The 19,836-nt window shown below is 37.3% G+C and overlaps 3 protein-coding genes across 4 annotated transcripts; all 3 read right to left on the reverse strand.

Annotated features, from left to right (window-relative positions):
• Positions 1-1,324: 1,324 nt before the first annotated feature.
• Positions 1,325-7,685, reverse strand: LOC121369511 (NADH dehydrogenase [ubiquinone] 1 alpha subcomplex subunit 5-like). 2 transcript variants are annotated; one of them, XM_041494618.1, is made up of 5 exons: positions 7,610-7,685; positions 5,076-5,120; positions 4,315-4,431; positions 3,307-3,372; positions 1,325-1,963 (listed from the first exon to the last, which is right to left on the reverse strand). In XM_041494618.1, the coding sequence occupies exons 1-5, from the start codon at positions 7,628-7,630 to the stop codon at positions 1,859-1,861; spliced, it is 354 nt and encodes a 117-aa protein (XP_041350552.1). In that variant the 5' UTR covers positions 7,631-7,685; the 3' UTR covers positions 1,325-1,858. The 2 variants fall into 2 exon arrangements, with proteins under 2 accessions (XP_041350552.1, XP_041350553.1); XM_041494619.1 differs by lacking the exon at positions 7,610-7,685 and adding an exon at positions 5,964-5,984.
• A 752-nt stretch (positions 7,686-8,437) lies between these two features.
• Positions 8,438-9,104, reverse strand: LOC121368534. The gene is made up of 2 exons (XM_041493270.1): positions 8,952-9,104; positions 8,438-8,698 (listed from the first exon to the last, which is right to left on the reverse strand). The coding sequence occupies exons 1-2, from the start codon at positions 9,102-9,104 to the stop codon at positions 8,438-8,440; spliced, it is 414 nt and encodes a 137-aa protein (XP_041349204.1).
• A 4,203-nt stretch (positions 9,105-13,307) lies between these two features.
• Positions 13,308-18,314, reverse strand: LOC121369512 (universal stress protein YxiE-like). The gene is made up of 4 exons (XM_041494620.1): positions 18,158-18,314; positions 16,343-16,423; positions 15,467-15,573; positions 13,308-14,030 (listed from the first exon to the last, which is right to left on the reverse strand). Exons 1-4 carry the CDS (start codon positions 18,225-18,227, stop codon positions 13,830-13,832), a joined length of 459 nt encoding a protein of 152 aa, XP_041350554.1. The 5' UTR covers positions 18,228-18,314; the 3' UTR covers positions 13,308-13,829.
• Between the last annotated feature and the right edge of the window lie 1,522 nt (positions 18,315-19,836).

A 19,836-nucleotide genomic window follows, 5' to 3' on the forward strand; every position in this document is an offset into this window, starting at 1 on the left:
TAATAAAAAATATTTTTATCCCACTGCCCCCTTTCCATCTCATTTCTTCCCGATCTGGCAACTCCTATCTTTCAACTTCTTTCGCTGCCCACCTCCACATCTCAGTCCTTGTCTCTCCAACCGCAACAGGTGCTTGTCTCTTGTGGCTATCTGTGCCACACACCTGCCATTCCTCCATCAGCTTTTTAGCTGTGGGCTTAGTCTGACCACTTTGCTTGATTGTCCAGCAGCTTATCCACAAGACCACGAAGCTCACTGAATTAATAATTTAATTTAAAAACAATCACACTGCATATTACTGATGTGATGTGGTTTCAAATTAGGCTACATACACTATGTATGTACGGCAATTTCGACCAGCTTTAACCGGGAGAGGTTCAAAGGCCGAGTATGTTGATTTTGCCAAGAAAAATTACCTAATATTTGGTAATTAATAATAAATAAACAGAAAAAAAAAAAAAAAGACTTCAAAACTATAATTTGTTTTGTTTTGGTGGGATAGGGGCGAAACAACTCAGTACGAAAGACATTTAGGGCAAACCAACCTGGGTAAATAGGACTAAGGGCAAAACAGCACAGGGTTCGAAATTGTTTTAGGGCGAAACTTCAGTGAGAAATGTTCAGTAGCGTGTTGAGAAGGCCCAAACACCTGCGAACAATTTGATTGGTACCATATCTTCTATTATATCACCTCATTCCAGCCAGTGCTCCACAACTATCCTGTCTGTGGGATGGTGCATATAAAATATCCCCTGCTGCTAATCGAAAAAAGTAGCCCATGAAGTGGCGACAGTAGGTTTTCTCTCTGAATATCTGTGTGGTCATTAACAATATGTCAGACACCATATAACCGTAAATAAAATGTGTCAAATGTGTCGTTAAATAAAAGTACTGCAATTACTGTGCCACCATTCAGTTTGAGTCCAGCACAGGTTAAAGTCAAACTAATCATAACTGTACAAGTACCATAAGTCTATACACTGTTGAAAAAAGGTATTGCCTCAGTCTTCATGTCTGTTGTTGCTGTGACAAAGTACGTTTCTGATCTAGAATAACAAACTGATATTTAAAATAAACACATTTGCCATCATCATTTCTGTAATAATTTCTGTAAGTGATTCGAAACCAATATACACAGTATATTTTTTCGTGGTTACGTTATGGAGCATGAATTTAATGGTGGCCATGCGGGAAATTGCATCAGTGCCAAACAAGATCAGTCTCAGTTAAATGCCCTTGCCCTATAATTTGCCAAATTCGAGGCCTGTAGTTAACTGTGTTGTGTGGGCACTAGATATCTAAGACTTCATAACAACAGGTTTTGTGAAATCTACATGTATTTTATTTTATACAAACACATTCAACTACAATCTTGTGACTGCTGAATGCATACATTAAAACCATGAGCACGTACCGACAGCACTGAAGAAAATATTTTAAAGATTTAATAAATATTAAGTGTGTTAAGATTGAATTTCACAAACAACTGCAGATGTGCTACAATAACCCAGTGTTCATTATCTTTGCAATATAAATTACAAGTCTAAGAAAAGTAGGTGGCAACATTAACTGGACACAATGATGTATAGAACTGCTAGCATCAAAAGTAGGTTGCAGTAGCAGTAGCCACCAAAAGCTCACCACCTATTAAAGATCACTGATTAACAATAGACATGTGCAATTAGCATCCAACATCAATATATTATCTGTTACAGAAAAGTTTTAAAGTGTTTTCTTCATACATTCCACACAAGAGAAATCAAACACATTAAGACATGTGATCAGCATCTGCAACACTGCGATGTAGTGAGTCAACACAAATCTCTTATTTATCTACATTGTTCGTCACAACACCGCTCTAGGACAGAGGCCACTTCCACTGGTCCGCCGGTGCTTCCGATTTTAATGGCTCCCATGGTTTCCATGCCAACATCTTCCTGGACAGCATCAGCTCTCTTTCAGCCTATAAATAAAAATACATAGTTCATCTGACTGTCTTTGACAAAGTAATTATATTAATATACTTTATGTGCTGCTACTTTTGTAAGTCTTCTCCAACTTTCTAAAACCAAGTTGGTGCAACGGTTAAACATGAGCGAATGTAAGCAATCCAGCCAACCCCATGTTAGGGACATTTTGTAAATGGTATACTGATAGATATGACTTCCAAGTTCATGGACACAAAATGGGTGTAATATGAGAAACGTTGACATTAGAAGGAAAATACCAGATTTTGCAAGTATTGCAGAATCCTATTCCACATGGCAGCCATGCTTTTGAAAATCACGTGGACGGTGCTAAAATATGATGGGGTGCTACAGCATGATGGGGTGCCAACCTGATTATGGAGGTCAAGAACACTGCTTTGTAAGAGAAGCTGTTGTGTTTTCTCTAGCTTGTTTTAGCATGGTGTGACACCATGTCTCTGTAATCTACCACCATCTTGCTTTAATTAGTGCTATACTGCCCTGAGATTATAGAGGCTGTTTTTAATCATTAATTATAAAGTTTCCTTTAAATATTGAACATTCAGAAATGTATTATTAAATAATAAAATATGTATGTTATATATTTTGCCATTCATTTATTAAAACAAGCACATTAATTACATTTATTTTTATTTAAAAAAAATGTTTTTGTCTATAATGTAAAACAAGTATTCTGATTTGTGCCTGCCTCGGTGGTGACGTGGTTAAGCCATCGGACATAAGGCTATTAGGTAGAAGGTTCGTAGCCCTGTACCGGCTCCCACCCTGAGCGAGTTTTAACAACTCAATGGGTAGGTGTAAGACCATTACACCCTCTTCTCTCTCACCAACCACTAACCACTAACCCTCTGTCCTGGACAGACAGCCCAGATAGCTGGGGTGTGTGTCCAGGGCAGCATGATTGAACCTTAAATGGATATAAGCACAAAAATAAATTGAAATGAAAAAAAAAATTAAAAAAAAGTAATTTGTACTTTATTACCATACTTAGTAAAATGGGTCAAGCAAACAATGACGTATGAAAGAAAAGTAACACTTGTTTTACGACACTGTAGCACATTTTAAACTTCTGCCATTTGTGGGTAACATATGGTTATTTCGACACTTGGTCGATTATATATAATTTATAAATACTTTCCTATAGACAGGACAGTACCGGTACCTAAATCTGTCCATGTACCATTGTTTTTCTATGGTCACTAAACACATTTAAGATATTTTGTTTGTACATCATTACATGTATCTTAAGTGTTTTTCAGTCACTAAAGAACTAATTACAATGCATTAGGTAGAACTATAACTAGAAGGTTCTTATCACCTGCAAAATTACTTCTTCCAACTGACCAGAGTTTATTTTGTGTTCTAGCTTTGTCAGTTCAGGCTCCTGTTCAAAAAGCAAACAAAAAAACCTCATTTCAAACTTCATATAATACATATATATAGCAATAACTTCAGTGTACGTGAAGTCTACATGATGAAGTCATACACAAAGTTTCAGTTCTCAATATCTTGAGACATTGAGAACAAAAGTAAAAACAACTATACGTGGGATAGGTAGATGAACATCACGGTGGATGCATGGACAGACAAGAGATAAAGTGTATAGTCCCCATCGGATGTATTTGTAGGAAACTAATTGACTCTTAGTGCTTTACTTTCTCGTTCCAGCCAGTGCTCCACAACTGGTGTAACAAAGGCTATGGTATGTACTCTCTTGTCTGTGGGATGGTGCATATAAAAGATCCCTTGCTGCTAATTGAAAAGAGTAGCCCATGAAGTGGCGACAGCAGGTTTCCTCTCTCTATATCTGTGTGGTCCTTAACCATATGTCTGACGCCATATAACCGTAAATAAAATGTGCTGAGTGTGTCGTTAAACAAACCATTTCCTTCCTTCCTTAGTGCTTTACCAGCCATTCACATTTTCTTCTTAACAATAACAAAGGAAAGTAATACTTTTTTTAGCAACACCTCAGAACATTTTAAACTATGGATATTTGATGTCTAACATAGTTATTTCGATGCTTGGTCCAGAGAGAAAAAGCAAAAACCTGCTTCTGCCACATAGGCTACTCCTACCACATAAGCAGCAAAAGATCTTACAGCACCTGTAGGCCTCTGAGAAATGAAATTTTTTGCCCATTACATTATTTACATAACCTGTCATGACCATGTAAATGGTGTCATAAATTCTGTGCGCGAATGAAAAATGGGTTATGCAAAACTATATTTATGCGAGTGACGCACAAACGAAACTATCACTCTTACAATTTTCATAAGACTGCAGCACTAGCAGTAGCGAATGTTTTTACATGTGTACTACTCACAGTTTTAACTAGATGCATGCGCTCATTGATGATCTGCTCCGTGTACTTCCTGTAAGATGCAGTGGCCGGCATCTTTTGGAGGGTCCGCAATGTTTTCTCATATAGAATTTTCAATGTCTGTTAAAATGAGGATAGCACAATTAGACACTATTTAATTAATACACAAATAATATCATACACCTGACAAGCAAGTCTTTAAATTGTGATATAAAAGAAATTTTAACATACATGTATCTAAAAACTGAAATGTTGTGCTTGCATATATACATTAATTTATAAAATAGTATTTTGCAAAGATTTTTCAACATCTTCACACAATTATATATATAATATATATAATTGTGTGAAGATGTTGAAAAATCTTTGCATAAAAAAGGAAATTATAAAAAACAAAACTGCTAGTGTTCCAAACTAAAATGAAGAAAATACTTTTGTGGAGGCCAGGATCGACTGTTATAGAAGATTAAGAAACATGCCCTTTCATATATTATTATAAAAATACTTCTATGCTATTAATATGATATACAACATGTATGTATTTTTGTGTATATTGGTGCAATTTCAAAGAACTGAAAAAAAGGTTTAAATAGGACTCTTATTATTTAAATTCAATGTTTTTTATGTTTCAGTGAGAGGTACTAAATTTAGACACGTTTGCAATATTTGGCAAATATACACATTACTAATAAATTCATCAAGAAAAATATTATCAATAATAAATATTGTGGTAAACTGTTTATCTTAATGAACTAATACTTTACCTGATGGGGATGTTTAGCCACTGCAAGGCCAGTTAGCCTAGTAGTCTGAAATAAATCAAAACATAAGCAAAATTATAAGATGTAAATGCACATTATTCCAACTGTCCATGTATCCCTCCTCTCTTCCTACACACACAATATAATCCATCCATTTGGAGACTAACCAGACATTTGAAGAAATATTTCATTTAATTAATACTGATATTGCTTGAATTTGCTTCACATTTAGTATAATTTTATTCCAATAACTTAATGAACAAGAGTACCGGTGAGGTACATGATACGCCCACCAGGAGTTTGATGGAAAATCATATCTATATTAATGAATGTTACGGGTATGATTCAAGACTAATTATGTGAATTTTTTGTAATGGGATGAACAGTTTGTTTTGGACTAACCACCATCCCAACATGTGGTTTGATGGTCCCGTATGCATCTGTATGCAAGATAATTATGATCTGGAAGGAAGGAAATGTTTTATTTAACGGCGCACTCAACACATTTTGGTTATATGGCGTCGGTTTACTGTTATGTGCAGTAGACCGTGAAAAGTAGTAATAGTATGCGACACACCACCATCCTAAGTTCTTACATGTGAGGTATTATTATGAGCAGTAGACCATGAAAAGTAGGTCACAGTGACTTAATAACTGTAAACGATAAACCGCCATCCCAAGTTGTTCCTACATGTGAGGTTTGATGGTCCTGTATGCATCTATATGCAAGATATGGTCCGGACAAGAAAAAAGTTAACAGACGGACGTACGTACGTATGAACGGACAATGCCATACCATAACACGACCCATCATAGATGGGCGTATAAAAATAAAGGTAGGATCTAATTCAAGATTTTGTAATTGTGTAGCCCAATCGGTAGAATGTTTACCTGCATCGAACTACCTCAGTGGACCAATTCTTTGATTGAGTTTTTCCATCCCATCCAGTGCATTAAAACTGGTATATCAATGGTACTGGTATGTGCTGTCCTGTTTGTAAGAAAGGGCATTTAAAAACATTCACCTGCTGCTGTGGAAAATGTATCGGGTTTTTCTCTGAACATTCAATAGACGATGATTAATAAATCAATGTGCTCTAGTGTGTTAAATAAAACAAAACTTTAATGACAAATCGCTGCTTAAGACTGCGATAGTGAGAGAGACAACTCAGGCACGGGACGGGTCGGGTGCCGGGGATGAAAACAGCTTTTACAACGGAATGACTTGATTCCAAAGTAAATAACTCTAATCCATTAACCATAGACATGTATTTAATTTCCTACATATCTAAATTCAGAACCAATGTTGCAACTTGCAATGCAAGAAGTAGTTTACACATAACTTTAGTCATTTTGACTTTAGGTCTCACTACACAGTTGACTTCCGGGCGAGAGTTCATTTATCACGGTCCACTATAGTTCCCAATTGTGACATATGTTGTGGTTCACATATTCACTTCTAGGAATTGGGGAAGAATTTAAAAAAAATATATGCTTAATGGTAAGCCTTCTGGCTGTAATATTGTGTATTGACCTTTTGGGACATGGGTGTATAGTGCAAGAGACAGCCGAAGTGAAACGGTTGGTGAACCACCTGTTCGGACCGGTACTAAAGCCAGATGTGGTCATATAGCAAAACACTAAGACCGAAATGTTCTCAATTTTGGAGTGAAAATAAATGCTCATATAATGTATGTTCGCAATGGTGTATGTTGTTAGTGTCAATGACAACACGTTCTACTGGCATCTTCACTGGCAGATGACATCTGTGTAGTGAGTCAATAATTTCTTTAACATGCAGGGCAGAGTTGCTTCCCTTCGCAAATTTAAAATGGCAGGGAATGTTTTTATGTTGTTGGTGGAAGATTTATTTTGTTAATAATGATGCAACTACTTCAATCAGGATTTAGTGAGTATGGTAGGTTATCGTTATACATTTTTTGTTTGGGTGTCCATTTGTTGCATTTGTTGCACTATTTCCGTTGAGAAATGGTTGAAATATGGTGCCACAAGTTTTGAATACCAGCTATATATAGGGCTACTCTTTCCGATTAACAGCAAGGGATATTTTATATGCACCATCCTACAGACAGGATAGCACATAACATGGCCTTTGTTTCACTAGTTGTAGAACACTGGCTGGAACGAGAAATAACCCAAACTGACCACTGACGGGGATCGATCCTAGACCGACCGCGCATCAAGTGAACGCTTTACCACTGGGCTACGTCTTTTTACCTCTGTTCCGACTAGCATGGGACAGGTTAGTTCCTCAAGATTAACCTCGAATGCATGTGCACTCGAGGTTAATCTTGACAACAAGTTAAACAAGGGGCAGATACTGCCAGTAGCCCGAGTAGGACGCCGGGTATAAAAATAACTTTTACAACGGAATGACCTTGATTCCAAAGTAAATAACCCTAATCCACGGACCATAGGCATGTATTTAATTTCCTACGTCTCTAAATTCAGAACCAATGTTGCAACTTGCAATGCAAGAAGTAGTTTACACATAACTTTATTCATTTTGACCTTACCAGTTTTGTAACACCAGCCATGACAGTCTTAAAACCGGAAGTTGATGGAAAAGTACAGGAAGTCTTCTGTATTTTTTCTGTACTAGAAAAATATTTAGAGTTTGAAAAACAAAAATGAAATAAATAATAATTAAAGTAGTTAGAAATGTTTACATGTCGTTACTTTTATTTCAAAAGTCATTATTTTTTTTTAGCAATTCAAGAAAGAAAATACAAAAAAAAAACTTATGCCAATTATATATATTATGCCAATTATATATATGCTTTTACAGTACTTAAAATAGGTAATTCAGCTTTGTTTTGGAGTTTTCAAGGGAACCGTAAGTTTTGTATACTCCTTTTTTTAATATGAAAGAAATGTGCAAATTCGGTTTTCTTAATACTTCGCAAATTCGTTAAAGGGAGAGTAAACTAAAACACGAGCCTTATGTGTTGGAAAAATGCATACACGGACCACCAACACATACTGACACTTTATCAAATGAAAACGCGTATTTTTCTTTTCTTTTAGAGGTGTCTGGTACGGTAAACGGACAAAACCCCACCCGGAAAAAACCCCACTCGGACATAACCCCACACAGAAAAAAACCCACTCGGACATAACCCCACTCATATATCTCAATATATAACAAAATCGTATATACAGTATTTATTTTTTATTGAAACAAGTGTAATCTAGCCTACTTCCACCTCACACAGTGGCCGATGCCTTTCAGAACTTCCGAAATGGACTTGATGTCATCCCGTCTGTCAGTGCAGAGGTTATGGAGCTTCGTCTGCAGCTTCTTTATGTGGTGTCGTACCCGTTTTGCAGGTCGTTCACCACGCTCATCCATAAGTCGTGCAGCATATGTTCTTGGGCATATGTTTAGCCCGTTCTCGACGCAGTGCACGTTTGATGTGATCAGGTTTACCGAGTTCTGCGCGTACATCTACAGGTGTGTCACTGATGGAATCGACTAGGAGCTGAGTAAGTGTACCACGTGATGTGCCAGCACGCTCCTTCATGGCTGAACGCAGCTTTGCCACTGCTACAGACTGATCCTGTGGATCATGGCTATGTTGTGTGAAACTAACGATGGTCTTTATCTGGAAAGATACAAAGTCAAATATTCAGGCTTTAATTTAAATCTACCTGGACTTGGGTAATCTCGGCCCGTAACTAATTTTGAATACATTTCAATGCTAAAATAATAATAATAATAATAATGTTGCATATTAAATTTAAAGAAACAGCATATACATGTGCATACCATAAATATAACATGTATTGGGGAAAAGGTGGTCAAATTAATATCTATCTACCTACATACATACAAGTTAGTTATGATAACATAATTACCTCCAGGTCTGAAGTCACACCGCCTTTACAAGTAAATGCAGCTCTGCTGGAACACTCCCATCGAATATTCTTCCTGGCATACCTCTTAGTATACAAGTAGCCTTCGTGAATTAGCTTGAGACCACCCTTGTTGTTTCTTGATAACAGTTCCATAGTTGTATTTACAGTTCTCAGGAATCTGATGTGAATAATCAACGAAGCCCTAATTCTTCCTTGATCTCAGTTCTTGATAATCCTTTGTCATGGAGATCAATGCAATCGGTGCAACACTTGACTGATCAAAATACAAATGTAAACTTTATTCTTTATCATAATCTATTTTGTGAATTTTATTTATAATTTTATTCTTCCAAAACAGAAATTTCAACTTTATTTCATATTTTTCAGTTTTATGTATAAAATGGTCACAGTGGGGTTTTGTCCATTTTTCTCATTTATTGATGGGGTTATGTCCGAGTGGGTTTTTTTCCAGTGGGGTTATGTCTGGGTGGGTTTTTTTCCAGTGGGGTTTTATCCTGGATTCGTCTGGTACTCTAGCTTGGGGCGAAGTGACGTCAGCTCCTGGTCAACCCCTGTATACACAGTGTAAACAAAAGTAGTAATTTACGACACAGGCGCTTCTGTTTGGGATTAGGCTAAAACGGAACCACTACCAAAACGGAACCATTTTTGTTGGCGAAAACGGAACCGATTGTGGCTATAACGGCACCTCACTGTATTGGCTAAAACGGAACCACAGATAATAGAGAGAGAGAGAGAAAAACGAAAAATCATGACTTAGGTTTGTTGCCGAATAAAGCCGGTCAAAATCGTATTATTCAACATGTGAAACCGTGGATTGTGCTACGATAGGAATTAACACTTACCAAATCTTTTGAGTTGTTATTACTGTAGACTGTTGATTGTCAAGCATTTAAGTTACTAGAATTACACCTGTATTGCTAATTGTTAATCCCCATCACCGATTCCGTCTAGCCGGAGTTTCGCAGACAAAACATCAAAGCTCACGGTGTTCACTGCACAGCCTTGCCGGGCTTGCTTGGTTAAGTACACAACAATCGATTGCTTGTTTTGTAAATAAATAAACATCATTTTACTTTATTACGTCTGACTTCCTTCATGAGATCTGTTAGTTGTTGTGGTGTTTAAAAAGGTAATAGAGAAAATTAGTGCCTTCAGTACAACTGTTATTTTTAGCTTGAGCACGTGCTAAGATGATGCTTGACGTCACTAATCGAGGCCCTACTTGGAATAACAGTCAATAGATGTTTTGATAATCAAATGCACCCAATCACAAGTTTCTCAAGTATCCACCAACAGAGAGGAAATTCTTAACCAGTATCACAGCAATGCTAATCCAAATAGAAACGGCAGAGAACAGGAAAAGTAGCGAATGTTGAGGGGGCCCTTTCTGAGTGGTTTGCTAATGCCTGACTGAAAGATATGCCGTTATCTGAAACGGCAAAAGAACTAGCGAAAATATTGAAAGTGGATAACTTCAACCCAACAAGCTGAATAGTTGTTACTTTTATTTATTTTGTTCGCCTATTTATTTATTTATAAAAAATATTTACATCTATAATGGAGATTATTTGTGCACGTTTTAAGAAAAAGAAAAAAAACCCTGCACTTTACACACCAATTTGACCGAAGCCAGTCTAGTACTGTGTCAGCTTAATAAATAGGTCATCTCTGCAGGTCTGTAACTAACGAGCTACTCTCGATTCACTAATATCAAAACCTATACTAGCTCGGCCAATTACCTTTCGACCGACCGATCAAAATTGCGCCAAATTTCCTCAATCAAAACTGCGCACCCTTTCTCTTTGGCATTAACGGCTCCATTCAAAATTCCATAGCACCACCACCACCCACCCGCCAACGCAGGTTCCGTTTTGTCCACAGATTTTGGTGCCGTTTTAGCCAACAGGGGTTCCGTTTTGTCCAATTTGGTTCCGTTTTCGCCTGGGGCCGTTTTGGCCCGGTTCCGTTTTCGCTATAACCCTTCTGTTTGATCAACCTGACTTGTAAAACAGCATAAATGACGTGATAATATAATACACTATTTAATTAAATATATTTCAAGTTGCATTAACGGAACGAAATGGGGTTATAGTATTTTTTTTTGGTTAAATAATCCAAAGGAAAAATGTACACTATTAGGCCTATTGGTATGCTACGTATGCAAAAACGACAACCAACGATACCCAAGTGATAATTTTCTTTTCTTTGGGACTACGTAATTGGTCAGTTCTGTGATTTTAGATAGGAGCGACAGGTAATATGACATAATACCGGTATGTATTATTGTGTCTAGACAGCGTCAATTAATTGGATCGTCTGGTTACCAATCAAATACACACCTGCCGATCAGGAATCACAGGTAGAGGCAACTAACAAAATAGATCAACTAAGAAAACACTCCGTGTATCATTTCAGTACATAGGTTAATGCATGGACAAAACATGGTATAATTATTTCGACTTGTTGTGTAGCCACTTTGACTATGGTGGTTTATTTTGTATTGAAAAATAATATATACTTATTGCTGGCTTACTGGGATGTATATTATTACAGAATATTGCAATGCATGCCTATTTTATTATCCCGCAAAAAAAGGTAGATTTGTTTCTCTAGTTCTAAGACTCATTCCTGACGTTACGCGTTAAATATTACGTAACCACCATCTCGCCAGAGGGCGTATTTACTGGAATGGAACAAAATGGCTGCGCCCATTATATATAATAGCCGTCACATTTAACCGTTTTATTAATTAAATATAATAATATACTTGTTGATATTAAGCAATAATGTGCATTATATATCGTTGAATATGCATACCCAGTCCAAAAGCCTTCCTTTAAGATTACACAGTTTTATCACATGGGCGGATCCAAGGGGGAGGACCAGGGGGACGCGTCCCCCCCCCCCCCAAAAAAAAATTGTTCAAGTGCCCTCAAAATGTCCAAGTGCCCTTTTAGTTTGTAGAATTTTTTTTTTTTTAAGTAAACAATAATTATATTGTAGATAAATGAAATCAAGATTTTCGTGTACATGCGCAAGCTTGCAGATATGTGTCTGTGTTATTGAGTCTCAATGGGGCCCCATTGAGGTTCTAACGCGAGTGACGCCAATTTACTTCATTATTGCTAGTATATTATGACGTAGAACTGTAGGAATTCATATTAATTGTAAATATCAAAACTTGTAGTAAGGTGCCCTTTTGACGAGTCAATGTGCCCTTCTTTTCTGGTCCCCCCCCCCCCCTAAAAATATTTCCTGGATCCGCCCATGTATCACAACAATGTGTAGTATGGTTAAAAATACACGTATTCTCGTTAAGTCTGCAAATAATCAAAGTCTTCCTCATAGTGAGCCCATAGGGTTATTTCTCATTCCAGCCAGTGCACCACGACTGATATATCAAAGACCGTGGTATGTGCGTGATCCTGACTGGCATGGTGCATAAAAAAAGATCCCTCGAGTCGGAACTATTGAAAAAATATATACGTATTTTTGTGTCGAGATGGCGGAAATTAATTGCCTTGTCTGGTTACCTAATATATACTTATTGCTGGCTTACTGGGATGTATATTATTACAGAATATTGTGATGCATGTCTGTTTCATCATCCCGCGAAAATCAGGTACATTTGTTTCTTCAGTTCTGAGATTAATTCCTGACCTGAAGCGTTAAGTATGACATAACTACCGGCTCTCCAGAGGGCGTATTCACTAGGATGGAACAAAATGGCTGCACCCGTTATATATAATAGCTGTCACATTTAACCGTTTTATTAATTAAATATAATAATATACTTGTTGATATTATGCAATAATGTGCATTATATATTTTGTTGAATATGTATACGAGTCCAAAAGCTTGCGCGAGCATTCCTTTAAACAAAACAAACTTTTTAAGTCTTCCTATGAATACACGGCTATCAAGAAAATAGGATAGGTGCGGTATCGAGTCCCATTAGGGGAGTCGAATCCATGATGTACATCAAGCGAGAGATTTAGCAATGAGCCATCCACACTGCGTGAGGCCGATTTTCGCCCGAATTAAACGAAAACACCCGAATATGGATAACATCGTTACTACTATAGTTTTGTAGGGTACGAAACATTGCGCATTTTTGCATGGATTACAACTAATATGAATAGAATTATGGAGAGACATAATGAAAGGTTTTCAGGCCAGCTCACTTTGCCACAACGTATCAACTTTTTTTACTTGAAGATTTACTCCAGCACTATGGGAGGGAGAGGGGCGGCTGTCGCCCCATAAAAACAAATCATGTTTTTTTGTTCAACACTTGACAAAAGACAAAAAAATATTAAAATAAACACACAATAAAGAACAATAATTTATTAGTACAAAAGAGCACAGAATATTTATTCACGTTAAACATATGTGGAGAGACATATAGTTGTGTTTGTTTTTTGTCTTCGAATTTTGAAGGAGTTAACTTCCTGTTTTTATCAAAAGGCTTTCTAGTCCTGCCCAGTATACTATCATCACAATAAAGGGCAGGTTGATTTAAAGCAACACCCAAACACTACGCCTATTGTCCCTCCTCTTGTTTAGTGCCAATATTGCAGTCTGTACGTTTTCCTATTTCATCACAAAATACTGCATCAGTTCCTGATAATAGAAGAAGAAAAAAAAGAAAAAATTAAGAAAACAAAAATGGAGCACACGTTCTGAGGTTACAATAACAGTCCTTAACAAGTAAACGTGAGCAGTGATCGGGTGAAAAGTACTGACACACCACTAGATTTTCTAGCAAGTTAGTGACAGTTTCAACATGATACAACCAATTCTGTTTATTGACAAAGTAAATGCACGAGTCGTGTACTGTGAAGACAGCTCATGTCATTCCGGCTTTTCCCTGCACACGGTGACAGGTATATGCGAATGTCGCATCACGAAGTCGCTGACACTCCCGAGAAGCGTTCGACGAATAGTGCCCAGGCCACGTGTCCCCGTCACGATTAAACTGGCCTCTTCGTTCTCTGCTGTCTTTACCAGCGCCTCGCCTGGAAACCCGCCAACAGTTTTCACCTCACCACCAATCTGAAAAATTAAAATACCCAAAATAGAATTTGAAAAAATAAGGTGTTATAAATTAAATAAAATATTTTTTATTCCTTTTTTTCAAAGTGATGTGTGTGTGTGTGTGTGTGTGTGTGTGTGTGTGTGTGTGTGATACTTTAAATTTTATTTTCAGAACACTGAAAAGACCGCACATCGGTTAAAAATATATTTGACGAATTGAAAAAAATGGTCACTGGATTTTATCCTCGGAGCTGGGGGTTTGACAATCTAGGCCTTATTTTATAATGGCCTAAATGCATTCATGAAATAGCAAGTTGCCAACTAGTTATATATTTTTGTTTTCAGCAGTATTATGGTTGAATAGTGTTGTGGTGGGCTGCCAGAAATCTTGTGGACAGTTGACCAAGTGGAAACATGCTGGACGTAGGATAATGGATTTAGCAGCAGGGACGGGATTTAGCTCAGTCGGTTACGTGCTCGCCTGAGATGCGTGCGTCGCAGGATCGAACCATTTGATTGGTTTTCTCGCTCCATCCAGTGCACTACGACTGGTCAAAGGCCATGGTATGTACTGGTCAAAGGCCATGGTATGTGTTTTCCTGTCTGGAAAGATGCATATACAATATCCAGAGGCGGATCTAGGGGGCCCCAGGGGCCCGCCCCCCCCCCCTAAATTTTGCGATAGTTATAATTTTATTATATATTAATTTTCATTTTTTACGATCCCCCTCCAAACCTCCCCCAAAGTTCCCTTGGCATTCCACCTCATGTCACTGGGGCCCCCCTAAATGGATTTTCTGGATCCGCCACTGAGATCCCTTGCTACTAATGGATTTCCTCTGATAACGAAGTGTCAGAATGACCAAATGTTTGACATCCAATAGCCGATGATTAATTACTCAATGTGCTCTAGTAGTGTCGTTAAACAAAACAAACTTTAATGTTGGACAAACCGGCCTCGGTGGCGTCGTGGTAGGCCATCGGTCTACAGGCTGGTAGGTACTGGGTTCGGATCCCAGTCGAGGCATGGGATTTTTAATCCAGATACAGTCTCCAAACCCTGAGTGAGTGCTCCGCAAGGCTCAATGGGTAGGTGTAAACCACTTGCACCAACCAGTGATCCATAACTGGTTCAACAAAGGCCATGGTTTGTGCTATCCTGCCTGTGGAAAGCGCAAATAAAAGATCCCTTGCTGCTAATCGGAAGAGTAGCCCATATAGTGGCGACAGCGGGTTTCCTCTCAAAATCTGTGTGGTCCTTAACCATATGTCTGACGCCATATAACCGTAAATAAAATGTGTTGAGTGCGTCGTTAAATAAAACATTTCTTTCTTTCTTTTAACGTTGGACAAGGAGCAGCACTGTTCATCTATCAGTATTATGTTATGGGTGACAACTGTATGGAAGTGATGGTGTACTAGTTGATGGTTTCATAAGATGCATAGTTACGTACCCCCGCCTCCTTAAGTTTTGAAACAAGGTTATCGTTGAACTCCTGCGCTTTCTTCTGCTCCTCTTCCACTTGCTCGGCCACGTGACCAAGGTTGGCTATAGCAAAACCTGGAAACATAGACAAATAGATATTAGATACATAGTCACAGTCATACTGAACCTGAAAACACAGACAAATATATGTTAGATACATAGTCAGAGTCATACTAAACCTGAAAACACAGACAAATATATATTAGATAAATAGTCACAGTCATACTAATAAACAAACCAAAAGACAAACAAACAAACAAACAAATAAACGTGTTATTTTCCAATACATCTTTTTTATATACCAAACAGTGGATAAAGTCTAATGGAAAATTAATCAAATTTGATGTTACTTTGATTACTTAGATTAGCGATCTCTTCAAAATGGTTTAATGCTAAAATTATATTCCACTCAATTGCCGTTTTAATCCAACAAATCACGACGTTGTATAGCATATACTACTTAATAAATAGAGGACATTTAAAAAAAAAAAATTGTTGTCAAATATGATTTATATCTCATCTCGTGAATGAGATGTAAATCATATTTGACCAAAAAAACATGAAATTTTCTATTTATCATATAACTTTTGGCAATTTAATTTTATTTTTAAAATGCCAGCAGCAAAATAGTTCCGACTTTCTTACAGTGAAGAGAAAACATTTTAGAGTGAATTAGTGAAATTGTCACTCTAAAATGTGTTATCGTCACTTAATGACTGATAACACTTTTATTTCATTGATATTTTAAGATATTTCACTAAATGTTATATAATAATATAGGTTATCCCACTAATAACTGCAAACATATCCAGCGAGTTTTGTAAGATGGTAAAACGCCACTTACTCGACTGTCCGAGGCTGTGGTACTCTGGACTGTGGACCAGTATCACGTGATCCTTGGGTCGGTGGATGTTTTTCAAATACCCTGCAACAAGAAAATATTAACATAACTACATCATTAAAATACTCCGAAACATGCATATACAGTCTCCAATATTTGTGAGGGTAGGCTAATTTTTGCTCGAATTAAACGAAGATGCCCGAATAGGGACAACGACGATTATTCATATTTACATTGCTACCAAACACATAGGGTTCCAAACCAAGCACTACTCATCTTTTAATGGATACCAGTTAATATTTTAGTACAATAATGGAAATAAATTAAACACGGTGAAAGGTTTTTATGCCAGCTCATTGTGCCCGAAATTATCTTCATCGTTTTGCCCGAACATCTTCATTATTTTGCACTTGATTACTTGATTTTACATTATATAAACGCCACCCTATATAGCCGTACCTAACTTAAAATAATTGAAGGGGTGGGGGTGGTAAAATAAAAGGGATCATGGTACGGTAATAAACATACAATGTGCATGCTTCTCTAAAGAAGAGCACTAAGAATTGCGTTTACCATATTATTTTTCTTGTTTTATAAGGAAGCAACTGCTGCTAAACTCTGTTATAGGTACGTACAGCCCTGCCTTACAATGTTAACACGAGGGACCTAACTTACAAGATTCACCGACAGTCACACCATTATTTCTTATAAAATAAATTATGACCTGCAAACACAAAATCAGTGCAAATACATTCCATAGCCTGCGTGCACAGACCCTGAGGAACCGGGGGAGCCTGTGCCCCCCCCCCCCCCACCACACACGAATATCGAGGACGAATATGTACGGTTTTTGTCCAATTCTTTGCAAGGCCGTAACTAGCGGGGGGGGGGGGGGAGGCAGAAAAAAATTCTGGAAAGCATTATAGAAACTTCTTAATCGATTAAGGAGTTTTAGACTATTAACTACTGTTGCCCCCTCCCCCCCAAAAAATAAAAAAATAAAAATAAAAATTAAATATAAAAATCCCAACTATGGTCATGCTATGTACATACATGTGTAAGGATAAACGTTTGGCCTGTGCCGCTCCAACTGTGTCCTGGATGAAGGAGCTGACACAAGTCGACACCTGCGCCCATGACAGGCGTGCGCTACAACAGCTTTCTCTGAATGTGCACGTAAAATCCTATGACCTGAGATATAGCTCAAGTGTCCTTTAATCGTGATTCCTTATGGTTTTTAGGTGGTTGTCTACCCCTACTAAATGTCCAATCCAATAACCGGGTAATTCCTGAAGTTGATTATAAGGAAAACTGCAGGGATGCTTACTATGGAAATCAACGAAGTAAGACTACGTGACGTTGTGGGCTACTGCCGATAGTGTACTGGTGGTCTATACAGGTGGATGGGAGTCTGAGTCATTCATTTCCAGGGTCGCAACTCAAGGGGATCGGAGGGAGTTCTACGAAAAAATACGAAAGCGTAATCGTGCCTTTTTTAAAGTCTAGCTTGATTAAACCCTATATTGTAACTCTGTGCCCTGATTCTCTTTTTAACTGACCCGCCCCCTAATTTTTGGCTTGGTACGGCCCTGGTTTTGTAGACTGTCACACACCCACCTCCCCTCATCGCCTTCATGTAAAATAAGAACAAAATAGATCCCTAGCCCGAGGTGAATTTATTTGTATTTTAGCAAAACATGAAATGTACAGTTGTAGGCTGCAGATTATATGACCTTTGACATGACCGCTATCCACCGATGATCGACCCAATCGAGTGGTTATTTTTTGCAGTATTGTATACAAAATTAATAAACTTACAGTCAAACGCGAAGCTCGAGTTCTTACTTCCATCCATTCCAATTACCACTTTTCTACCTTCCTCCGCCATTGTGTAGTACCTGATTCGATTGTGTTTTTACCTGCTGTGACTGCCTGACTGTTATCTCGAGAGTTTCTCAGTGACCTTGGTTCATGTATACAACAGCTTAGCGAATAACTGTACGTCGGTACAAAGGGAGTTTGAAAAGAAGGTTCTGTTAGCATAGAGCAAACCTTGTTTTCTTCTTTAAAGGGCATATCTTGACTTGTTTAACGACACCACTAGAACACACTGATTTATAGTCAAATAGATAATGGTATGTCTATTCACAAGTAAAATGAATGTATATATAGGTAATACAGTATTACAATATGTTAAAAGATTGAAATATGAATCATTATATCAATAAAAGAGTGCTCCCCCTCCCCCTCGCAGTTTATGATTCTTGTTTTTTTGTTTTTTTAAATCAATATTGACCTACTACAAGAATGCAAATATTCTTATTTAAGTACGAAAAGTGAATGTGTATTCTAATTGTATTAGTTTTAAAAGGCTTTGTTAGTTGAAAATATGTTAGAACAGCTATAAACTCGGATTAGTCCCTTTAAGTCCTTGCTATTTTTTTTTATTCATTCTATATTTATTTTTGTTTGTTTTGTTTAACGACACCACTAAAGCACATTGATTTATTAATTATCGGCTATTGAATGTCAAACATTTGGTAATTTTGACATAGTCTTAGACAGGAAACCCGTTACATTTTTCCATAGTATCAATGGATCTTTTATATGCACCATCCCACAGACAGGATAGCACATACCATGGTATTTGATATACGAGTCGTGGTGTACTGGCTGGAACGAGAAAAATTTAATTTTGAGCTAATATTGAGTGAGAGTGAGAGAGAGTGAGAGAGATTGAGAGAGAGAGAGAGTCAATATAGTGCACATGGTCTTACACCTCCCCCTCCGATCGAGCCATTAAAACCCGTTCTGGGTGATATGCGAACCCAGTACCTATCCGATTGCTTAACCACCACACTACCGATGCCGGACCTAGTTGTTGTGACGTTAAAAGTGCATTAACATAATTGCATGTCACATAATATATCTATTTTGCTTTAAATTTTTTACAGATTTACACATTTATCCCATACCTAATATTTATATAACTAACGCGAGTATATCCAAATTGTAATTAGCAGATTCTTTGCGTAAACGGTAGCACTCTAAAATATCCTGAATAAAACTAGGAGGTAAAAAGAGAAATCTATCACATATCCATCAAAACAGTAACCAGTTCTGCATCCTCTAAATTCAATCTTGTTATAGTTTTCAGTTTAAATGATTTACAATTATTCATAATGTAAATTCGTATAATTTACTTGCTATATAATGTGCATACACAAATTCAGCTCACGTGCTCATGGAGAAATCTTTGTGTTGTGCTTTTTTTTTTTTTCTTTCTTTCTTTGCTTTTTTTTTTTTTTTTTTTTTTTGGGGGGGGGGGTATTGGGATTTGTTTTGGGTTAGTTTGTTGTTTTAATTTTCAATTTTATTTTTCAATTTGTTTGTTCAGTGATTTACTTAATACTACTTTATAATTTGTATATTTATTCTAATTCATCGTTGACTAAAATGTGGTTGCCTGTTGAGTAATGAAAAAGTGGTCCGCACTT

Source organism: Gigantopelta aegis, chromosome 3 (assembly GCF_016097555.1).
Source record: "Gigantopelta aegis isolate Gae_Host chromosome 3, Gae_host_genome, whole genome shotgun sequence".
NCBI lineage: Eukaryota > Metazoa > Mollusca > Gastropoda > Neomphalida > Peltospiridae > Gigantopelta > Gigantopelta aegis.

Bases quoted from the DNA above. Each gene is read 5' to 3' on its own strand.
- LOC121369511 (XM_041494618.1), bottom strand. From the start codon at position 7,630: ATGGCTGGTGTTACAAAACTG. The intron at 5,121-7,609 runs GTAAGGTCAAAA...GATTTATTTCAG, and splicing joins TGGCTGGTGTTACAAAACTG to ACTACTAGGCTAACTGGCCT. The intron at 3,373-4,314 runs GTGAGTAGTACA...CTTTTTGAACAG, and splicing joins GCATGCATCTAGTTAAAACT to GAGCCTGAACTGACAAAGCT.
- LOC121368534 (XM_041493270.1), bottom strand. From the start codon at position 9,104: ATGGAACTGTTATCAAGAAACAACAAGGGTGGTCTCAAGCTAATTCAC. The intron at 8,699-8,951 runs GTAATTATGTTA...GTATCTTTCCAG, and splicing joins GTGTGACTTCAGACCTGGAG to ATAAAGACCATCGTTAGTTT.
- LOC121369512 (XM_041494620.1), bottom strand. From the start codon at position 18,227: ATGGCGGAGGAAGGTAGAAAAGTGGTAATTGGAATGGATGGAAGTAAG. The intron at 16,424-18,157 runs GTAAGTTTATTA...TTCTTGTTGCAG, and splicing joins CTCGAGCTTCGCGTTTGACT to GGTATTTGAAAAACATCCAC. The intron at 15,574-16,342 runs GTAAGTGGCGTT...CTATGTTTCCAG, and splicing joins CCACAGCCTCGGACAGTCGA to GTTTTGCTATAGCCAACCTT.